Source organism: Chelonia mydas, chromosome 11 (assembly GCF_015237465.2).
Source record: "Chelonia mydas isolate rCheMyd1 chromosome 11, rCheMyd1.pri.v2, whole genome shotgun sequence".
NCBI classification, from domain to species: domain Eukaryota; kingdom Metazoa; phylum Chordata; order Testudines; family Cheloniidae; genus Chelonia; species Chelonia mydas.
Window position 1 is genome coordinate 77,390,559 of NC_051251.2, and position 22,553 is coordinate 77,413,111.

The 22,553-nt window shown below is 55.7% G+C and overlaps 1 protein-coding gene across 1 annotated transcript; it reads left to right on the top strand.

Moving 5' to 3' along the window:
• The first annotated feature begins 535 nt into the window (after nucleotides 1–535).
• On the top strand, nucleotides 536–13,445 carry LOC119567334 (maestro heat-like repeat family member 5). Its single transcript, XM_037912341.2, has 14 exons — nucleotides 536–894; nucleotides 1,727–1,881; nucleotides 3,700–3,826; nucleotides 5,165–5,355; nucleotides 6,178–6,315; nucleotides 6,794–6,911; nucleotides 7,445–7,588; nucleotides 7,970–8,146; nucleotides 8,874–9,029; nucleotides 9,272–9,394; nucleotides 9,783–9,885; nucleotides 10,371–10,445; nucleotides 11,277–11,430; nucleotides 12,714–13,445. Exons 1-13 carry the CDS (start codon nucleotides 790–792, stop codon nucleotides 11,387–11,389), a joined length of 1,725 nt encoding a protein of 574 aa, XP_037768269.1. The 5' UTR covers nucleotides 536–789; the 3' UTR covers nucleotides 11,390–11,430; nucleotides 12,714–13,445.
• The last annotated feature ends 9,108 nt before the right edge of the window (nucleotides 13,446–22,553 follow it).

Below are 22,553 nucleotides of genomic sequence, written 5' to 3' on the forward strand. Positions count from 1 at the left end.
GCAATCCCCAGGGGCTGCCCTGAGACACCAGGGCAAAGGCCTCCAGCACCCCAGGCCCTGGGTTTCGGTGACCCTGGAACCGGGCCCCCTGGAGTAACATTGTGCCCAGTGAGTTCTGACCCACAGGGCTCTGGCCCCGGAGGCCCACGGTTTGGGGTTCTCCTCAGCCAGGCAGACTCGCTCCTTCAGTCTCAGCTACTTTCTCTCCTGCCGGCGATTCCTGCCTGTTTCCTGGCAGCGCCACACGCTGCGGGGTGGGGAAGGAAGAGGGCGTTTCCCTTTGGGCCCTATTCTCACTCCTTTCCTCGCAGACACTGTGGGCTGCCAGAGTTGCTGAGCCAATCTGCTCAGGCGCTCGGGGTGGGATGGGACATGGGGCAGGTTCTCCAGTGACCCCTCGGCGACACTCAAGGAGCAACTCGAATGGGCTTTGCAGGACATTGAGGTTTTCTCAGCAAAAGCTGGGCGTCCTGGGAGGAGGGGCTAGAGAGGGAGGAAATGGGGTGGCCCTTGGGGTCCCCGCACTGCCCGAGAGGCTCCCGTCTCTTCTCAGGAGAGGGGGCCAGAGAGCGGACGAAAGGCTGAGGAAACCTTGGCACCTGGGGAGGCTTCTGAAGAATCGGGCTCAGCCGGAGTCTCCAGGCTCCCTCGGCGCTGCCAGCCTCCCCCGGGGACAGACTGTTCCAGGGCAGCTGCCCGAGGGAAATACTCAGTCCCCACAGGCTTTGTCCCTGTTCATTGCAGACCCTCGGGGAGCACCCTTCCTCAGCCCCGCTCCACGCCCTGCTGATGACAGCCGTGCAGGGTCTGACAACACCCACCCTGCAGAGATTTAGAGCCGCAGAGGAAGAGCTGAGGGCCATCGTATCTCTCCACGGAGACAAGATGGAGAGAGTAAGAGACGCCCGCAGTGGGGCAGGGGGATGCTGCGCAGAGAGGGGGACGGGAGAATCGCCTCTCCTAGGAAACCGTTCCTGGGACACCCTAGCATGGTGCTTTGAAGGTTGGCTCAGCCCCTTGCCATTCAGCGCTTGGCCGCGGGGATCCGCGGCGTCAGGTTTTGAAAGTGTCCTCTGCTCGCTGGAGCCCTGACACTTCCCTGAGGACGCCCAGCCACACTGAAGGTGTGGGACAGCCCCAGCCCTGGCAAGGCAGCACTCACCTAGTCTGCTGACGAGCCTCCACATTAGGCCTGCCATCTCTAGGGTGGGCTCTGGGGTCTGGAGCAGTGGTTCTCAACCTGCGGCCCAATCAGCACAGAGCTGCGCCCCATGGGACATCCTCAGGGCCAAACAGGTAGGATTGGATGTGGCCCACAATGGAAACTCGGTTGAGACCCCTGGTCTGGAGGAACTGATTGTGCTAGAAGGAGCAACAGGAAGTTGCAGAGACTGAGGAAAGGCTCCTGCAGGGAAGCCTTTGAGAGCAGGGCTGAGAGCAGTTTGCTATGGCAGGGAAGGCCCTGGGACATCAGGGGAGTTTGGGCTGTGCCCACTGTAAGGTTTTGGGGAAGGCTTTTGTGTGTGTTTCTGAGCTTTAAGGTGCTAAACCAGACCTCGGGAAGACTGGGGTTCCTGGACTTGTCAAAGCCTCTTTCTTCAGATTAGGGAGGAGCCAAGATGGGAAACTGAGGTCAGAGGCGGCTTGCGGGGCTGCCAGGAGGGCTTCCCTGGGAGGAGGCCACTCTTTGATTAATCCATCCCTCAACTTCCTGGCATTCTTCCAGGTTGGAGACGTCGTGGGAGGGATCTTAATCTGGCTCGACAACGTCTGCGATCCCAGAGCCAGAAAAGCAGCGCTGAGGGCCACGGCCTTGCTGGCTCGCTCCCACCCCCAGGACGTGGTTCTAACCTGTGTGGCTCACACGCTGTCATCGCACAGGTAGGGAGCTGCTCTGTTATCACCTCAGTCCGTTATTTCTCTTCCTGCTCCCACTGACAGGCCACAGGCCGGGGAGGGTCCGTGGGGCTCACACAGTTGGAGGGAGTTTCCTGCTGTGCAGAGAGCTGTCCATGCTTCCTAAGAGGAGATGCCCAGGCCCAGCCGCTGAGGAGCCAACCCCTCCTCCTGCACTCCCCGGGATGGAGACGTGCCAGTTTTCTGGAGAATTCCTGCATTGTCCTGATTTCTATGGGTCACCCACTTCCTCTCAGATCCAGTACAGGGCCAATAAATGACTGTGGGGCTCACTCAACATCCCTGGCTCATGAGATCTGGCTGCTCCTTAGTGCATGAGAGAAGGCAGAGATGGAAAAGGCCCATGAGGCCCATCTGTCTATCCCCTGCAGACCAGGGCAGGATTGTTACCTGTCGTCAGATCCCTAGTTATTCCGTGGCTGAGGAATTGGTGAAAAAATACACTCATTCTTCTGGAGCTGTGCAGCAGAGGTAAATCTCTGAAGACAGAAATTTCCAGCCCTTATTGTTGCAAAAAAGACAAAAAATCATCCACACATGACCAGAGCGTAAATGCAGTGCAGCCTGCCTGAGTCTGCAGACAGCCGGCAATAATAGCTCTGAGAGGGGTGAGTGCCTCTTTTCATCTCAATGTGTTGTAAACTCTGAGTCCTGCTGGTTATTGCTGGTCACTTTGCAGAGTCATCCATCTGAGGTATTTATAACACAATCCCCATGTTCCTAGGGGCCGTGAAACTCAACTTGGACCCTAGCCAGAGGTCAAAACTCCGGCTTTCCTCGGCATCTTCTGCCATGCAGTTCTGCACTGCCCAGAGACAAATCTGTGTCACATGAGAGAGCAAATTGAAGAGCAGCATGAAAGAAATTGAATTTCTTGCCCAATTCAGTTACCAGAGGAATACAGTGTTGGTTTTCATATTTCTTTGAGTGTTTGATTTGTAAACCTTTCAGGTTTGAATTCCTTGGAACAGCCACAGTGCTTTCCAGGGGCTGTGCTCACAAGCTGTAGAAACTCGGCAGCCTTGGCACAGAATTTCAGTCCAGCTTCCTGAAGACCTTGCTTCCAGGCCATTTGCTCTTGATTTGTCCAACCTAGCTCTCAGTGTCTCCAGGGCTTGACCACCATGTCCGACCTTCCTCACCAAACTTGGAAGTCAAATGACTGGAAGTCTTTTGGATCCGTCTGCAGTCTTCCTCTGCAGATGCCTGCGGGGACCAGCAGGACTTAGATCAGCAAGAATGGAGAGAAGAGAGGAGAGGGATTTCAATCGTAGTTTCCTTCCATCTCTGTCACGCTGGGCAGTACAATCTCCCCTCCCAAGCTCCTGAATCCTCTCCTATCAGGGCATGTTCTGATTCAGTGTCTGACCCCATCCACCACACTGCAGTAGGAGTGAGGTGCTTTGAGACACTTGGCCAAACGCTGGGTCTCAGTTCCACCCCCAAATAGCCAGAGTAACTCCAATGAGGTCAGGCAAGTTCCTCCGGACTGACCCTAGCGTAACAGAGCAGAATTTTGCAGTCTGCAGTGTGTTGGTCACTCTGTGGTCAGTTCATGGTCACTGTTTGGAAGCAGTGGTGCTGGCTTCAGGAACAATAACCCATTGGGGGAAAGGAATAAATGCAACGTTCTCTGAAGGGACTTGCCCAGCCTCAGCCTCCCCGGCCCGATCGGTGTCTCCTCTGAGAGACGCCTTTCCTGCCTACATTGCAAGCCTCTCCCTGGGGAGGGCGAGAGGTGGCCAGGCAGGGAAGGTCTGACTTCTGTTTCTGACTCTGCAGCTGTGCCCTTGAGCTGTGGAAGGCCTTGGGTGAAGAACCCCAGCTCACCAGGGAGGTGCTGCGGCAGCTGCTGGACAAGCTCCAGCAGAGACGCCGGGAGGAGAAGAGCGGCCATGTGTCTCTGGCTGTAAGTGAGATTTGAGATGTCACTTTGCGAACCCGCCACGGCAGGGAGGATGGTGCATCTTTGTGTGTCTGTGTGTGTGTGTGTGTGTGTGTGTGTGTGTGTGTGTGTGTGTGTGTGAGCTTCACCCCTTCTGAGCTTCAGGCCACAGCTCCACTACACAGTTCAGCTGACCTAACCTCCCTCGGCTCACAGCCGCCACAGCAAGCCCATCCCTTGGGTGGGGCTGCACTTTGCTGCGTGTGTCAGCCAGGGCCGGCTCCGGGTGCCAGCAAAGGAAGCAGGGGCCTGGGGCAGCCAATAGAAAGTCGGGGCGGCACGTCCGGGTCTTCGGCAGTAATTCGGCAGTGGGTCCTTCATTCCCTCTCTTCCTCTTCAGCGCCACTTCGGGGGCAGCTCAGTCGGGTTTTTCTTTTTTTTTTCCTTCTCCGCTTGGGGCAGCCAAAAAGCTGGAGCCAGCCCTGGTGCCAGCAGGGCACGTCCTCACCAGAAGCGCTTGTCGCGATTCCTCGGTCAGGGTGGGGCATTGCGGGAAGGCTCCTGAGAGTCAGTTGACGTAAACGACGCGGTGTGTACACTGACACTGCATCGACCGAACTGCATTGACTTGGACTCTCTGCCCCTTGTGGAGGTGGAGTTAGGAATTTGGCACCGAGGGGCAGTTCTGCCAATGGGAAGGAAATTCCATAGTTAGGGTGATGCTGGGTGAGTGGCCTTGTGTTGACCTAACTCCGTCGTGTAGACCAGGCCTTCGTGTGTCCTGGCCACCTCCAATCAAACCAAAGAGGTGTAAATAAAGTTTCCCCCAGGTAAAAGTTACAGATCTTAAGTGGTTTATCTGCTGGTACCCTGGCTCAGTCGTCTTCTGCTTTAGATGGCCCTTTAGTGAGCAGGTGCAGTTCGGGCGTCTCTTGGAAGTATCCAGGTTTCTGGCTTTGTAAACTGTGGCTAGAAATCTTCCCAGCATGGGATCTTGAGATGTCCAGTACTTTTGACTGGGCCAGAAACACTGGGCCTATGAGAACGCATCTGCTCAGGATGGTTTCAGCCCGTCCAGTCACGGCTGGAAAGCCAAAGCGCAGGGTCTGCACCATTAAGAGAAATAACGGGGAATAACGTCACCCAGACTCTTCTGATCTTTCCATAGGGTTCCATCCTGCTTCCGTTCCAGGAATGGGGGAAGGTTCAGGAGCTTCCAAATGTTTCCTCCCCTCTCAGGAGCCAATCCTCTTTTGTGACACGCTGGAGAGGAAAGGAGACATGACAAAAGGACAATCGCGAATGGCAATGGGGGCAGGGGACAGATTGGGATAGTTGAGTGAAATGCTTTCCCCCCTCCAGGCCATGAAGACCATTTACGAGGTCCTTTTCCTTTGGGGATACCGAGAAGCCATCCTGGAAATGTATCCCCAGCTGCTCATCCTCTGCGTCAGGCAAGTGCAGTATGTGATGGATCTGCACTTGCCAGGGACCTACATGGCCAGCGACACATCCAGCCCCGAGGAGGGATCCAGCTGCCTCAGCCCCCTAAGGTAATGACTGAAAGGAAAAGGAAGAACAGATTTGTTCTGCTAAACACCCGGGGTCTGTTCATGGCCATCAGTGGTTCGGGTGCTGTCGTTAGCCCAGGCTCAGTTGGGTGCAGGTCTCTCTTGAGGGAAAAGGGTTGAGAGCCGTGTGTTCTTGTGAGTCACACTCGCTCATCTGACGCTGCCCACAGGCCAGCTGCTTTCCCCACACGCTCAGGCAGCAGTCATGTCTGTGCATCCATCCACCTGTGCCACCCGCCAGAGGGTCAGTGCTTTTATCACTGTCTGCTGAGCAAATCTGGGGGCCTCCATCCCTGAACGCGGACAGAGCCACACCGGCAGCACCTGGGGCCAGGCCCTGCAGGATCTCAGCCCCACAGGCAGGCAGGAGGAAGAGGGACCCGTTCGACTGGCTCTGTGGGCACAGTGAGGGGCTTCCATCTACATGGGAAAACCAGAGCGCCGGAAGACACCTCAGGTGGTGTAAACTGACATCGCTTTGCTCGCTTACACCAACGAAGGACCCGACCCCACATGCCCGCTTGAGTCCTGTTACCTGTCACAGTAAAGAATCAAGTATTCAGCCACAGTGAGTGATGACACCAATCATCTTAAGAAGCGACATTGTCACTAATTGGTTAGAAACTCAATGAAACGGCAGTGTAGACAGGGCCCATTGGGCAGGGAAGCACCGTGATATCACACTGGATCTATCCTCGGGGAGGCTAGCTACTGCTGACCACGCTGTGTGTCCCAGGACTTCTGCAGATTTGCCATGCCTGGGGCTGATCTCATTGCCTGACACTGGTATTTTTTTCTCTTTAGCACGTCAGTGGAGGCTGTGAAGACTCTTTTCTCCATGCCCGGCTACTGGAAGGAATTTGCCATCATCCAGTTTCAGCAGGGTTGGGACACGATAGCCTCCCGATATTACTACTCACAGGGTGTTGGCCTGATTGCAAGGTAGGAGCCCAAAGTTTCCTCCTCATTGGGTCTCTCTTGGGAATGGGATTTCCGTGTGAAATATTCCTGTTCCACTCTCCTTACAATGTGTATGATAATCAAGTTGGGCCATTTCCAGCACAAATCCAGGTTTTCTCACCCCCCGCACCCTCCGCCCCCACAAATCACAAATCAGCCCCCAGGGAAAGGGGCATCTCCAGGCCTCATTGAGCGCCATGCAGAGACCCCTGGGACAGAAGATATACACTGTAAGGAGAGTGATCACTTTAGATAAGCTATTACCAGCAGGAGAGTGGGGTGGGAGGAGGTATTTTTTCATGCTTTGTGTGTATATAAAAAGATCTTCTACACTTTCCACAGTATGCATCCGATGAAGTGAGCTGTAGCTCACGAAAGCTTATGCTCAAATAAATTGGTTAGTCTCTAAGGTGCCACAAGTACTCCTTTTCTTTAAGGGACTTTCTGTTCCATGTTCCAGAGCCATGATCGAGTGTGAGAACCCTCAGCTCCCTGCAGTTTTCAGAGAGGCACTCACCATCGTCCAGAGTGAGAGGGAGGAGGAGCAGAGAACCATCGCCATGGCTTTCTGTATTGAGGTGAGATTCATTAGTTGACAGGCACAAGGGAGCTTTCTGGAGAGCAGCTCAGGCCAGTAAGCTCTGGGGCACATTGTCAGCAGCTCAGCAGCCTTACCGCCAGCTAGCTCCTCTCCGCACAAAGATGGTTGTGGGGCATGGCAAAGAGAGGGAGGGAGAGACAGGGTGAGATTGCTCCTGGCTGGATGTGCCTCGGTGGGATTATGGGGCAAGAGGGGATGTTTCTCCAGTGCCCCAAGGCCTTGCTTCTCTCCTCACCTTTTCCTGGAGTTGTGCTTTTCTTCTGTCCCAGGGGTCTCTGCATGGCGCTCAATGAGGCCTGGAGATGCCCCTTTCCCTGGGGGTTGATTTGTGATTTGTGCATGAGTCCAACTTTTGGGAATGAACCAACTGAAACAGCAGCAACTGGCTCCCTACGCACCAGAGACTTTGGGTGGGAGTAAGTGGCCCTTTGGTAAAGACGACTGTCTAGGGAAGAGACCCCACAGGAAGACCTCTGTTCCTCAACCTGATGTTGATTTGGCTCTTTCCAGTTTCTCCAGAGTCCTTCCATTGAGACAGTGCTGACAAAATCAGAGCTCCGGGCGCAGCTCATGGAATGGAGCAAAGACACAAATCCCGTCATACGTAAGCTCAGTCTGCGAGGCCTTGGCAGTATTGTGTTCCAGCCAGAAAAGGTAAGAGGCGTGGATTGCCCACGGGACCGAGGAAGCCGACGTCTCTCAGATAGCTCGGAAATGAGAGCCAGATCCCCACACAAGCCTTGTTGTTTAACACACAGCCCTCAAATGGTGGAGGTGCTTTCCTGAGCAAATCAAGGCATGACGTGCTCCCTGCTCCCGTGAGCTGAGCCCTGATTGCAGATGGGATGCAATGGGGGAGGTGGGGTGAGCAAAGACAAAGGTTACAGTGAGCAGCTGGCACAGAGTGACAGGAGAACGAATTTCTGCCCCGTTGGGGGCTGTGCCATCCGTGGTTTCTCCTAGGTGGGAGTGGTCCAGCATGTGCTCCAGGCTGTCACCCCGGAAAGTAATGAGTTGCCTTCTTCATTCCTGCAGGTGAGATGGTTACAGGCCCAGCTGCCAGGAACCGTGGCCAGGTTTTGTGACCGGGATGGAGGGTGTGTCAAGGAGGCCATGCACAAAGCTGGAGACATCATCTACCTCCTCAGGAGGGAGGGGCTTGGCTCCATCTCCCAGGACATTGCAGTCAGCCTTCGCCCCTTCATTGATGACGTAAGGCTTGGAACCCCAGGAGAAGCCCATGCCCCCCCTCCACCTGTCTCTGATGCCCTTGTCTCTCTCTCCCCATCTCCTTGGCTCCCGCCCCTCAGGCCTGCCATGGAGCCTCCAAGGAGCGCCCCCGCCATGGGTGGGGAATCTCCTCTGAGCCACCTCCCTGTCAGAGCTCTTCTCGCCAAAGCTCAGCCTCAGCGCCATGCTCCCAGCCCCTGCTGCAGCCTGGCCTGGGGGAGAGGGGGCCTGGCCCTGGGCAGATGACCAGCTGTCTGGAGAACACAGGCCCCCAAAGAGGGGGAGATTCTCAGCAGGAAAGAGGTGGGTCGGGAATGGCCCGGCTCTCGGGGGCACCGAAGAGCAAAAGAAATGCTGTGTTTTGTAGCAGCACATCCCTGCAAGGCTCCGGCAGCGGCTTCTCCCGTTCCCCAGACCAGTCTCCACCAGACTTCCCTCCCTCTCCCCAAATCTTCTCGGGTTCTGGGATTCTGGGCTCTCCAGACAGAAACTGCCTCTGGGACACCCTGGGGCTGCGCTGTCCTGCACAGGGTCTCAGGCCTTGCCCAAGATGTCTGTGGCGCTGGCCTGGTGTCCGCCCTGCTCCCGCCAGCCAAGTCAGTTCACACGGGGGAACCGGAGCAGCGGGCGGATTAGGACTCTGTCGCGTTCTGCTCTGATACTGCCTGGCTTTAACCGGGCGTCCCCACCCCCTGTGTGTCATTGCCAGGAGAGGGGCAGTGTGCGCTCAGCTGCCATTTCACTGCTTGGCAACGTGGTGAGCAGGGTGCAGGACCCGGACAAACCCCTCGTGCAGCAGGAAATCATCCACTGCTTGCTCCCGCTGCTGCTGCATCTTGCAGACCAGGAGGAGAGTGTGACACTGGTAAGTGCCACGGTCATTATTTCCTTCAGAGCAAAGAGCCAGAATCCCCTGGGGCCCCCACTCCAGTCATCGCCAGAGCCCCTTGCCCAAGCAGAGCCTTCTCCTCCCGGCTTCACTCCATGCTGGAGCCTCGTGCCTCATCCATCCTCACAGCACACAGCACAAGGGGTGGAGAAGGTCCAGTGTCCCCCACACTATCCTCTCTCGCAGTGAGAACCCTCTTGGTCTCCCTTCTCTTGCAGCGATGTAAACTGACGCTCTTCCGCTGCGCAGTGTTTCTCGGCTGGGCTCATTTGAAGAGGCTGTTCCGCAGCATGGCCTGGGATGGCTCCTCACAGCTCTTGAAGTGTGTCGGGAAGTGCTTGGTAGGTGAATTCCTTGTGCCTTGAGAGGGGTGAATGGGGACTTGAGGGAGACCTTTCGAACCCCACAGCCTGAGGACCCATCCGCTTCGGTCGGGTTGCAAGACGCTATTCCAGGCTCTCTGCTGGTTCATTTCTGCAGGAGTTACAATCCGTTCACATTGTTGACAGTTTTCTCCACAACTGTCAGACCTCCAAACTTTTGTCTTTTCAAATGAAAGCGGAGGTTCTGGAGAACACAACAGTGACTTCAGAGAGGTGCTGCTCTGGTGTATGGGTTCGTATTGGCGGCTGCCATGGCCTGGCTCTATGCTTTGGCTTTCCTGGACTATTCGCTGTGGGGAGAACATGTCATTTGTATATTGTGCATTTCTTCCTTCTTTCTTTCCAGATGCAGAACAACAAGAGCCACATCCCCAAATTCCTGTTCCAGGCCCTAGAGTACCTGGAAAGCTCCCAGACAACAATACGACACTCTGCAGCCTTGTTCATTGGTAAGCAGAGCAAATTCACTTGAGCTTTCTTAAATGTTTCCTTCAAAGCCCTTTTCTAGACGGCTGCTCTGTTCCCTCCGACAGCACCAGAATCCTAAAACGGGTGTGTGTGTGTGTGTGTGTGTGTGTGTGTGTGTGAGAGAGAGAGAGAGAGAGAGAGAGAATTAACATGTATTCCAAGATGAAGGGAGCAACTTAGCTGTATCAACTGCACCAACTTCCCCTGCCCACAACAGCTCTTTGGCTGCGCCTAGGGGAGATTGAATTGACATCATGCTGGTTTGATGTGAATTCAATCTCCTTTGGAAATCAGCTTCTCAGTAACTGCTGGGCGTCTGATGCTTTATCTAATGTGCTTTGTGAACAGATGTAAGGAATGTATTTAATTTCCGAAGGGCTGCCTTGGGGGAATGGCTGCATCCTTAGCAGTTTTCAGCGAAGGATTTGAAAAGTAATGAGATGCACTGTATTCATTGTATGTCTAGGAAATACTATCCGCCATTACTACAATTTGTTGTCTGAAACAGTGAATGAAGATGGCATCTCCCGCCTGTATGAAGGTAAGGAAATACCTCTGTGTGTTTGTGCCTCTGTGGGAAGTACAGGGGTGCAGCACAGGGCCCGAACACGGGTTTGAATGTGGACACAGGTCCCTCTCTGTCTAAGGACAGCGTTTAAGGAAGAAGGATGCTCATGCGAGCTTCATCGAGGTACCGCAATATGTGTATGGGAGCAGGGGAATTCCATCTCTAGCTCCTAGTGTAGACATAGCCTTAAAGCTGTGTGGGGAAAGTGTCTTCATAAAGGTCTGAAAGTCTGTAATGGAAGGCCTGACAGAATTGGAAAGAGCCGTTGTTATTAAGGATGATGATGATGATGACAATTACCCTCATCACCTGCCCTCCCTATAATGGAGTGATTGCAGGCCAGGGAGATTCACTCCGAGATTGGTTATCAGCTCATAGGAAATCCCATGAGGGCACATGGGAAACACTTCTCCCTGTGATCTCTTCAGGAATGAAGGCACAGGGCCACAAAGGATTTCAGCAGACATTAGGAGCCTAAATCCCTTTGTGGATCTCGGCCTAAATGTTGGATGGTTTAATGTCGCTGCGGCTGTCACTTTCCTGTTCCATCGAAAGAACAAGTGCCCCCAACCGTCTGTGTGTAGGGGTGTGTGTACGGGTGTAGGCCGGCGGAGGGGGAAGTGACAAGAATGGGGTCTCCTCTCTGTCCAGGGCTATTTTGGGAGGAGCGGAGTTGTTGTTCTTGTGCCCTTAGACTCTGGGGGAGCTAATAGCAGGGGGCAATGGCCATCGGGAGTGGAGGTTTCCTAGGCACCAGGCACATCAGCACCAGGGGCTTTTCAACCCGTTTCCTCTTGGTTTCAGCTTTTCAGGAAGTGCCTTTGAAATCTGACAGGACCACGTGGGACATCCTCAACAGACATTATAAATGGTTGCAGAAGCTTGTAAATCTCGTGTCGGGTTCTGCATTTGACTAGGGAACCGGGACCGACACAGAAGAGCTCTTTGTCCTGCTATGGTACGTACACCAGACGCTTATCAACTTTTTGGTGTCCCTAGCCTCTGATTGCCAGAAACTAGGAATTAGGCAACAGGGCATAGATCACTGGATGAGTCTTGTCTGTTCATTCCCTCTGGGGCACCTGGCAGTGGCCACTGTCAGAAGACAGGATACTGGGCTAGATGGACGTTTCCTCTGACCCAGTCTGGCCTTTCTTATGTTTGGAACCGGGGCTGAACAACAAGGTGGATATTGGCAGATGACACAAAATTCTGCAGATTAATCAGCCTAGAGAAGACTTTGAAGAAGTTCAAAGGGATCTAATCAAGCCATGTGACTGGGCAGCACCATGGCAGATGAAAACCAGCGCTGACCAAGGCAGGGCCATACACATGGAAAGCAGTGAGGTGAACGACTCCTCCATATCGCTGGGGTCAGGAAGCCAAAGCACGGCTGGCTTGGGCCCAGTGGTTGGAGCAGGGTCGCTGGGGCCTGCGTGCTCAGAGTGGTGGAGGTCAAGCCGAGGGGAGCCAAGGGTTGGAGCCGGAGTCAGGAGTCAAGAGCAGGATTGGAACAGGCTGGGGAGTAGGGCCAGGGCCGGATTAACAATTCCCGGCCAATGGGAGCTGCTGGGGGAGGTACGCGGGGCGGGGGGGCAGAGCCGACAGGCAAGAGCAGCCCCCGGGACAGAGGTTCCCGGTGCAGTGCTGGTCGCGGCGACGTGGCTGGGGGGGCAGACAAGAAGGGCAGTACGCGGAGCCGCCTCGCCCGCACCCCAGCCAGGCAGAGCCGGCCCGGCTGGAACGCAGCACACAGGGGCTTTAGTGGCTGCAGCTCGGGCCCCCCTAAGCCCTGCTCCTTTCCTGAGTGCACCATTGCCCCACTTCTGCCCCATTCCCACACACTGTTACAGGGCAGCACCCTGGAGCTGATCTCTGACATCTCTCTCCCTAGAATGAAGTCACTGCAGAGTCAGGACAACCCCACCTTTGGGCACCATGTAGGACATCTCACCCCACCGCACAGAGCCCGACATTCACACAGCTTCTCGCATGTGATTCCCTCACTCATCAGAGCCAGGCGGAGAGAGGAGACATTCTCCCAGACTCCCTTTAACCATTGCCAGCCCCCAGGGTAGTGGAGGTTGCGGGGGGTTGGGCGCTCTCTTTAAGAAATGCCAGCTCTCAGGGAGGTTGCAAATGAACATTAGCAAAGTGGGGTGGTTTTGTGCTGTGGAAAACTACCCTGCTTGAAGGTTTTGTTTTTCTAATTTGTGCTCCTGCCCTTTCTCCCTCTTCCAGACATCTGGAGGCCAACAGGAGCCAACTGAGCCCACCACTGATCCCATCTCTTGTGAGATGGCAAAGCAGCTGTTGCATGGGAAGGAGGAGACAGAAGAGGCCGAGCAGCGTGTGCCGCGGTGTACCAACCCCACATAACCCCACAGTCTAGGCGGAGGAAGCCAAGCCCCTCCCCAGCCCTGCTGGACACACTAGAACTGGAGCACCAGTGTGAAAGGGAGCAGCTGAGCTCACGCTAGGGAGAGCGCCGAAAATGGAGGATGCACATTGTAGGCTCCAGTCCAGAAGCAGCTGAAGCCCCTGACTGCAGAGCCCCGAGGCGCCGAGACCCAGCCGCACCCCCGGGGGCCTGCAGACGTGCAAGGGAGATCGGAGTGTCTGGGAGTTTCCCACGCCGGGAGCCCAGAGACCCCCAGCCCGTGGCCTAGAGACTTCTCCTCTGAAGTAACCTGGGTGAACGAGCCATTGTCATGCTGAGTGACGTCAGCATGTTCTGGCTGGATCCCCACTGACTCAACGGCAAACACATTGGCCACGGACAAGGCCCTGGGCTAGGGCAAGGGGGAGTAAGGAGAGTCTGGGTCCCCCTTCCCTGGCTGCCATCCATCCTCGGGTGGCTGCCCACGTCCCCATTGCGCCACTAGACTGCACGGCCCCAAGAGGAGGGGCAACCATCTTGTCTCTGAACTCTCAGCCAAACAGCCCTGCAATGAAGGGCACCGCACGGACTCTGGCCGTTGGGCCACACAGCCCCGACGGAGAGGGCGGCCGCACAGACTCTGGTCGCTGGGCCACACAGCCCCGACGGAGAGGGCGGCCGCACGGACTCTGGTCGCTGGGCCACACAGCCCCGACGGAGAGGGCGGCCGCACGGACTCTGGTCGCTGGGCCACACAGCCCCGACGGAGAGGGCGGCCGCACGGACTCTGGCCGTTGGGCCACACAGCCCTGGATGGAGAGGGCGGCCGCACGGACTCTGGCCGTTGGGCCACACAGCCCCAGACAGAGAGGGCGGCCGCACGGACTCTGGTCGTTGGGCCACACAGCCCCGACGGAGAGGGCGGCCGCACGGACTCTGGTCGTTGGGCCACACAGCCCCGGACGGACAGGGCGGCCGCACAGACTCTGGCCGTTGGGCCACACAGCTCCGGATGGAGAGGACAGCCGCACGGACTCTGGCCGTTGGGCCACACAGCCCGGACGGAGAGGGCGGCTGCACGGACTCTGGTCGTTGGCCCACACTGCCCTGGATGGAGAGGGCGGCCGCACGGACTCTGGTCGCTGGGCCACACAGCCCTGGACGGAGAGGGCGGCCGCACGGACTCTGGTCGTTGGGCCACACAGCCCGGACGGAGAGGGCGGCTGCACGGACTCTGGTCGTTGGGCCACACAGCCCCGACGGAGAGGGCGGCCGCACGGACTCTGGTCGTTGGGCCACACAGCCCCAGATGGAGAGGACGGCCGCACAGACTCTGGTCGCTGGGCCACACAGCCCCGACGGAGAGGGCGGCCGCACGGACTCTGGTCGCTGGGCCACACAGCCCCGACGGAGAGGGCGGCCGCATGGACTCTGGTCGCTGGGCCACACAGCCCTGGACTGAGAGGATAGCCGCACGGACTCTGGTCGTTGGGCCACACAGCCCTGGATGGAGCGGGCGGCCGCATGGACTGTGGTCGCTGGGCCACACAGCCCTGGATGGAGCGGGCGGCCGCATGGACTCTGGTCGTTGGGCCACACAGCCCTGGATGGAGAGGGCAGCCGCATGGACTCTGGTCGTTGGGCCACACAACCCTGAGTGGGAGGGCAGCCATTTTTGCTCTGGCCATAAGGCCAAACCACCCTGAGGCTAAGGACAGTTATTTAGTTTCACCCATGGGACCTCACCCCGTCACCCCTAAGGCATCGCTCATCTGTCACCATAAGACCCACACCATGATATAAGACTTTTGGGGTCAGGATGCAAATATGAGTAGAAGCAAGGAGTGGCATGTGACCCCTCTAAGAGCTCCTGCCACTCCTCTACCAATCTGGGGGTGTTTTATCTCCATCCATCTGCCTCAGGAATGGATTTGAGCAATGGGGGAAAGTTCTGGGGCAGAGTGACCCATCCGGAAGTGGGTCACGTGACCCCTCCGAGAACTCCTCCCAGTTGGGGTGAGCCTCATCCCCTTAGGACCAGCCAGAGAGGGGATTTCACCAAATAGGGTAAGTGATGGGGTGACCTACCCGCAAGAGGGGCCCATCACCGCTCCATGAAATCCCCCCACCGTCCTCTACTAATCGGTCAGGGTTTCACACACCCCTTAGGCCATCCCAGAAGGGAAACGTACCGATCAGAATAGGCAGTGCCCGAAGGTCTAGGCCAGAAGCCGCCGACCTCTGGAGCTCCATGTTTGCGTGGCTGGCAGCATCCTCCTGGAAGTGGCAACTCAACACTGCGTGGAAGAGCCCGTCTCGTTCCAAGGATGTCTTTTGCAGAAATCGTGGCCTAGGCCTTCGGGCTAAACCTGTTCTGGATTGGTACACGTTTCCCTTCTGAGATGGCCTAAGGTGGGAGTGAAACCCTCTCCAATTGGTAGAGGGCGGTGTGGGGACTTTTTAGGGACCACGGGATCCTGTTGTGGGCAGCTCACTCCACTGCGGCACTTCCCGTATTTGGTCAAATCCCCTCTCGGGGTGGTCCTACAGAGCTGACGCCCACTTCAATTGGTAGAGGACAGAGGGAGGAGTTCTCAGAGGGGAGATACAACCCCCTTCTGCATGGGTCACCCTGCCCCGCAACGTCCCCTGATTGGTCAAATGCAGTCAAAGGCAAGCTCTGCTAGATGAGTTTACAGAGGGGACTATGTGGGAAGAATTTACTGTAAGATTCCCCGCGTCTTCTGAATGGGGTTTGGGTTCTGCCCTCTTTAAAGGAAGGAAAAATCCTGACAGGTGATCCTATGGGGCTGAAACCCACTGTGATGAGTTAGTAATCTGTCCTCTTCACCACTCTAGGATGGAGTCTGGGGTGCAAGCTCTGGGATGGAGTTTGGGTGCTGGCTGCAGGCTCCGGGCTGGGGCACAGGGTGGGGGTGCAGGATGGGTGGAGGGGTGCAGGCTCTGGGAGGGAGTTTGGGGATGGGAGGGGCTGCGGAGGGAGGGGATGCAGGCTCTGGAACGGAGTTTGGTTGTAGGCTCTGGGCTGGGGTAAGGGGTGGGGGTGTAGGAGGGAGTTCGGGTGCAGGACGGGGGGTGTGGGAAGGGGGTGGGGGTGCAGGCTGTGGGATGGAGTTTGGGTGCTGGGTGCAGGCTCTGGGCTGGGGCAGGGAGAACCGCAATTAACTCACGCAATTAACTCAAAAAAATTAATCACAATTAAAAAAATTAAAACTGCAATTAATCATGATTAATTTTTTAATTGTGATTTTTTTAGGTATGATTGATCACACTGTTAAACATTGAATACCAATTGAAATTTATTAAAGATTTTGGGGTGTTTTTCTACTTTTTTCAAATATATTGATGTCCATTACAACACAGAATACAGGGCTCACTTTCTAGGATGATTCTTTACAAATATTTACACTGTCAAAGTAATAAAAGAAAGAGCCTTTTTCAGTTCCCCTCATAAAAGTGCTGCAGTGCAAGCTCTTGACCGTGAAAGTGCAACTTACAAATGTAGATTTTTTGTTTTGTTCCAGAACTGCACTCAAAAGGAAAACAGTGTAAACGTTTAGAGCCTACAAGGCCACCGGACGTTGAGAAGAGGCGTTCGCATGGCACTTTTGCAGCCAGCATTGCATGGTAGTTATGTGCCAGGGATGCTAAACATTCGTATGCCCCTGCATGCTTTTGCCACCATTCCAGAGGACATGCTTCCATGCTGATGATACTCGTTAAAAAAAAGTAATGTGTGAATGAAATCGGTGACTCAGCTCCTTGGGGGAGAATTGTCTGTCTCCTGCTCTGTTTTACCTGCACTCTGCCACAGATTTCATCTCCTAGCCATCTCGGATGATGACCCAACACATGGTGTTCGTTTTAAGAACACTTTCACTGCAGATCTGACAAAAGGCAAAGAAGGACCAATGTGAGATTTCTAAAGATAGCCACAGGACTTGACCCAAGAGTTAAGAGTCTGAAATTGGACTCCAAAATTTGAGCGGGATGAGGTGTGGCGCATGCTTTCAGAAGTCTGAAAAGAGCAACACTCCAATGTGGAAACGACAAGATCCAAACCACCGAACAAGAAAATCAACCTTCCGCTGGTGACATCTCAATCTGTCATCAACACGGACGCATGACCTCTGGAATGGTGGTTGAAACGCGAAGGGACGTATGATTCTTCAGCACATCTGGGCTGTCAATATCCTGCGATGCCAGCTACAACCGTGCCCTGTGAATGCCTGGTCTCCCTTTTAGGTGACACTGTAAACGAGAAGTGGGCAACATTAGCTCCTGCAAATGTCAACAAACCTGTTTGTCTGAGCGATTGGCTGAACAAGTAGTAGGACTGAGTGGGCTTGTGGCCTTTCAAGTTTTTCATTGTTTTATTTTTGAATGCAGTTATTCCACTTCTGTTACGTGTGAAAAATGCAGATTTTTCTTCCCCATAATTACAGCACTTACTCCTAGACGACATTTGCTGACTGGCTTTAGCAAGAATCATTAAAAATGGGTCTTCACACAGTTAGCACTGACTGTCAGCCCCTGCCATGTCGTGATACCGTTCCAAGCCCCATACACTGGTTTGAGGAAGGTATTTTAGTGCTTGTAGGCCCGGAATGTATTCAGCTGATTTTTAGAGCCTGTTAGACTTTTGGTAGGTTTTTCAAAAGCATCTGTTTAAAATAATGTAGGTCTGGGATCGGGCACCTGACAACACAGATGAGGGCCTAGTGGGCTGTTCAAAACAGGTTAGGCACCAGGGGCTAGCTCCACAAAAATACTGAGGTGGGCTTGGCTGCTACTTTCACTTTATCTTCCTAAATCTGACACTGAGATGCCGCCGATCCTCAACCCCCCCCAGCTACGGCCTAAATGTGAGGGGACTGTTGCCCCCTTACTAACAGTCAGTGGGGGTGTTTTGGCTGGCTAGCTCCCAGTCCTAAAAGGGGGAAGGGTCGATGGGAAACCAGGACCCCGAGACTGATAGTCCCCAGGAACAATGGGGAGAGGCCAACGCTCCAGGTCAGCCTGAATGACAGGGCGAGAAGGCTAATGAGGGAGTCAGGAGGCCAGGGGGGTCCCATCCTCCGTGTGAGCTGGATTTGCCTGGGTCAGACAGACAGAGTGGGGCCGAGCTAAGGAGAAAGCAGGGGCCCGAGCTGAGCTGGGGAGCGGAGCTGTGTGAGATCCAGAGGAACCAGTAAAGCAGCCCAGAGAGAGCAGACCTGTCCCGGGAGCAACCAGAGCCAGAGGGGCCAGAGAAGCAGCCCAGGGAGCTGGAGGCAGAGCAGCAGCCGTGCAGAGACCGAGTGGTGGGGCTGGGGCTGGAGCAGTCCGGAGCTGGGTGCGGTGAGCAGCTGGGGAGAGCGAGGGGGACCCTGGGGAGCGGGCCCCGCACAGGGAGACGCCTCAGCCCAGAGGCTCTGCAGGCCAGGCTTGGATCGTAACCCGACAGGGCGGGGGCGACACTGGGCAGAAGGGTCCTGCCACTTCGAGCCTGAGAGCGTGTGGCCACCACCAGAGCGAGTGTCCAACCCGCAGCATCCCCGCAGCACGGCCAGGGCCGGAGAAGGGGCCTGGGACTTACAAGGAGCAGACTGTGAACTGCCCTGACGTTCCAGAGACGCCGTTTGTGATGTTCCCTGCCACAGAGCGGGGTGATGTGTTTCCTTTCACCTTTCCCATTTTCCCTTATTCTTTTTAAAATTAATTGTTGATGAAATAACTTGCATTTGCTTTAAATTGTATGTAGTGGTCAGTGGGTCAGAGAAGTGCCCAGTGCAGAGAGTACCCCGGAGTGGGGACACCCTAGCCCCTGTCCTAGGTGACCGCCGCAGGGTTGGGGGTCGAGCCCCCCAGGACTCCTGGGTCCAGCCTTGTTGGGGTTACGAGGACTCTGCCAGACAGGAGAGTGGAAGGGGAGTCCTCGAGGGCAGGGAGGCCACTGGGTAAAGGGAGTGGGAGCGAGGACTCAGATCCTTTCGCTAGCCCACTTCACCGGGGTCGTGCAGAAGCCAGGAAAGTTCCCCACAAGAGCGGGACTGTTCCCCCGCTTACAGGAAGAAGGAGGTGCCTGAAAGTAGGACCCACAAAACCCAGCGTGCGAGGCATCTCCACACCGACGCTAACCAACGGGAAAGGCCGATGGGTGGGGTGTGCCCTGAGCCCCACCCCTCTCTGGATCTCAGGTTACGAGGTCTGGCTTGGAGAGAGGTACCTCCCCTGGCTCCGCCGGCCCAGCTTTCCCCCAGCCCCTGCCCTGCCCTGCCTTGCCCCGGCCGTACCTGGTTCCAGCCCGGCCCTGCCGCGGGGTGGGACCAATACTGCTGCCAAGGCCGTCCCCAGGGGGTGCGGGCCCGGGGCAACCCCCCCTCTGCCCCAGACCCCGCCCCACTCCACCCCTTCCCCCAAGACCCTGCCTCCTTCTGCCCCTGAAGCAGCAAGATTAATCCCATACATTGCATTGATTGTGACTTCTTTGCCTGATTTGAAAAGAGACCAAAAGGACCTGAGTCTCCTCGCTGTCGATAGCCCCCCGCTTGGCCAACCAGCACTGAGACGCTGAGGGGCGGGCGGCTGAGAGGTCTCACCAGATGTCCCACAGGACGGCCCAGGTCACCATCAGAGCGGATCGCTCTCAGATCCAGACCCACCTCTTTGTGAGGACCTCCCGCGATGAGAGCAACCCCCCCCCTCGCCCACCCTCCACACACACCCCTCCTTGGTAGAGGGAGGGAAACAGGGAAAAGAGAAGCAAGAGAAGAGGAGAAAGGAGGGAGGAAAGAGGAAAAGGGAAACCAAAAAGGATAAACCCCAAGGTCCCCAATGTTTCCAAGCGTCAAAGCGCTCGGTAGGAAATCACATTCTGCCCCCTTAAGCCAGTGTTTTCTGTGCCGAGAATTCTGCCTGCAGCAGGTGCATCAGACCCAACAGGTTCCAAACCTCTCGCAGCCTCTGACCTTGTCAAGGGAAGTTCGTTTTCTGGCACAATCACTGGTCGGAAAGGAGAAAACTCCACAGAGGCTCCTCCTCATGCTACGACATGAATCCTAATTCTCTCCCCGTCCTCGAGGGGAGACCTGGAGAAGGAGACGTGCGGCTGCAAAGCCGGGGGGGTCTCAGCGACTGCCCTGGCCCTGCACCTCGGCCCTGCCCCGCTGATGTCGGGGTCTCTCTGTGAGGTCACCCCCTCCCCACCACCTTTGCCCAATGGGCTGAGGTCCTGCAAAAGGCCTTTGTGATGTCACTGCCCCCCCACCCCTCCCCTCCCAGCTGATGTCCTGCCCCTGCCCAGCCTCTTGGAGCTTGGAGTTGTTGCCCCCGGATCTCCGCACTCAATGACTGGTGAGTCGGTGGGTGGAGCCGGCTATACAATAAAACACCAGTTTTTCATAAATTAGTCGACTTAAGGCCAGAAGGGACCATTGGAGCATCTAATATGACGCCCTGCAACTCCCAGCCCTCCCGTGTGTCACAAGAGCTGCTTTTTGACGAAAGCACCTTCCCGAAAGGCATCTACTCTTCACTGGAAGACATCAAGAGATGGAGAATCCATCACTTCTCTTGGCAGTTTGTTCCAGTGATGAGTCGCCCTCCCTCTTACAAATCTCTGCCTTGTTCTAAGGAGAATTTTTCTGATTTCTGCTTCCAGCCATTGGTTCTTGTTCTGCCTTTCTTTGCAAGACTAAAGAGCCCTTTAAATACTTGGTGTTTTCTCTCAGCGAAGGCACTTGCAGGCTGCCATCAGCTCACCTCTCCATCTTTTTAAAAACTAAACAGACTGAGTTTTTCAATCCCTCCTTATAAGTCTTCTCCATCCCTCAAATATGGCTCTTTTCTGCACCCTCTCCAGTTTTTTTTAATGTTATTTCTGAAATGTGGACACCAGAACGGGATGCAGTATTCCAGTGTCAGTCTCCCCACTGCTGAATCACCTCCCTTTCCATCCTCTCTTTATCTATCCATGGATGGTGTCACGGACTCACAGGACTTGTGCTCTCTCTCAGCCTCGTACAGTCCTTGGGAGGAACCCCCTTCAGTGTGACAGCCCTTCTCGGAGATCCACTCTCTCGAGGGTTAAGCCGTAGGCCCTTCCGCCTCCTGGAACCCCTCTTCTCTGAGCCTTGAGCATGCCTGTCTGCCGTGGGCCCCCTCAGGGAGTCCCCTCACTCTGGACCCCTGGGGCCTCTACTCCCAGAGGGAAGAACGCAACCCCGATCCCGAGACTGCCGTGACTCTCAGCCAGCGTAAAAGAGAGGGGTTCATTGAGCATCTGAACACAGCACAGGAAACTCTCAGGGCCTCAGGCCTAACCTCCCTCTGCACAGTCCATCTAGGTCTCTCCTGCACCCGTGTGGGCTCTGGCTGTTTTCTCTCCCCAGTCCAGAAGCCCCCTCCTTCCAGCTAAGCGTCCGATATCAGCTTCCCACAAGCCTGTGTCCTCTGTCTTCTGTCCCAGGTAAACAGGCTGCCTGGGTCTCCTCTATCTCAGCCTCTCCTCTCCTCCCTCTTTTCTTCCCCCCTGGCTGGAAGCAGTCACCGGGTCTTCTCTCCTCAGCCCATTGTCCTACTACTGGCCCGACCTGGCTGTGACTTCCAGGCTGGGCCTCCCGCTCACCAGTCGCTGGGGTATCCATTCTCCAGGCCTTTGCCTGAGGGCCCAGCTGTCAGGCGAGATCACCGCTGGTCCTCTGTAACAACAGACTACCTCTCCCACCAGTGCCACCTCGTTAAACCAACAGCACCCAGGGAAACTGAGTCCCACACGCGGCATGCAAACCATTGAAAAACCAAGAAAATCCCCCCGTCATCACCGATGGCTTTGGCCCTGTTCCCCACAGCATCGCACCGGGAGCGGATGTTGAGCGGCTCGCCCGGTATGACACCTAAATCCTGGACAGAGTCACGGCTTCCCGGAGTCCAGTTCCCCCTCGGTGGCCTGCCTGCTCTGTCCTGCTGCCCCCTCCCACTGCGCCAAGAGGGGACCTGGTGACTGGAGCTGCTGTGGTTGTGTGAGAGCGCCGGGCTGAGAGACCGAAGGGCACCTCCGTTCTGGAACAGAGGGGTCTGGCCTGGAGGCGCAGTCGCCCCCGGTTTGGGGCACAGAAGGGGCTGTGGCTGGCAGCAGCTTGAAGCCCGTCCCCCAGCTGCGCTAGGCACTGTTTGAATGAATGCAACGTCCGTGTCACATACGGGCTCCTGCAAGGTCAGTGCCTTGATGCATCCGATGAAGTGAGCTGTAGCTCACGAAAGCTCATGTTCAAATAAATTGGTTAGTCTCTAAGGTGCCACAAGTACTCCTTTTCTTTTTGCGAATACAGACTAACACGGCTGTTACTCTGAAACAGGTGACAAAAACTTCCAAGGTAAGCTGCAAACACAGCCTTGGTGGAAATTTGAAGCCGGGATCTCTTGCTTGGTAAAGGATACTCATGCCCGAGTCCAACAAACCCTTTGGGAACTCGAAGGAAGCCGCATCCCACAGGCGTTTCCACAGACCAGCCACCAGCCACACACCCAGGCCGGAGGGGCCGGGACACGGGAAGGGGCAGCAGCAAACACACCCTGGGGGAGGGCTTGTCCGGGAGCTGCAGCCAGGCCTCTTGGCACCCAAAGTGAGAATCAGACCCTTACAACAACAAGCCACATTTGGCCATTGCTGAAATTGTCAGGCCTCAGAACTTTGGGCC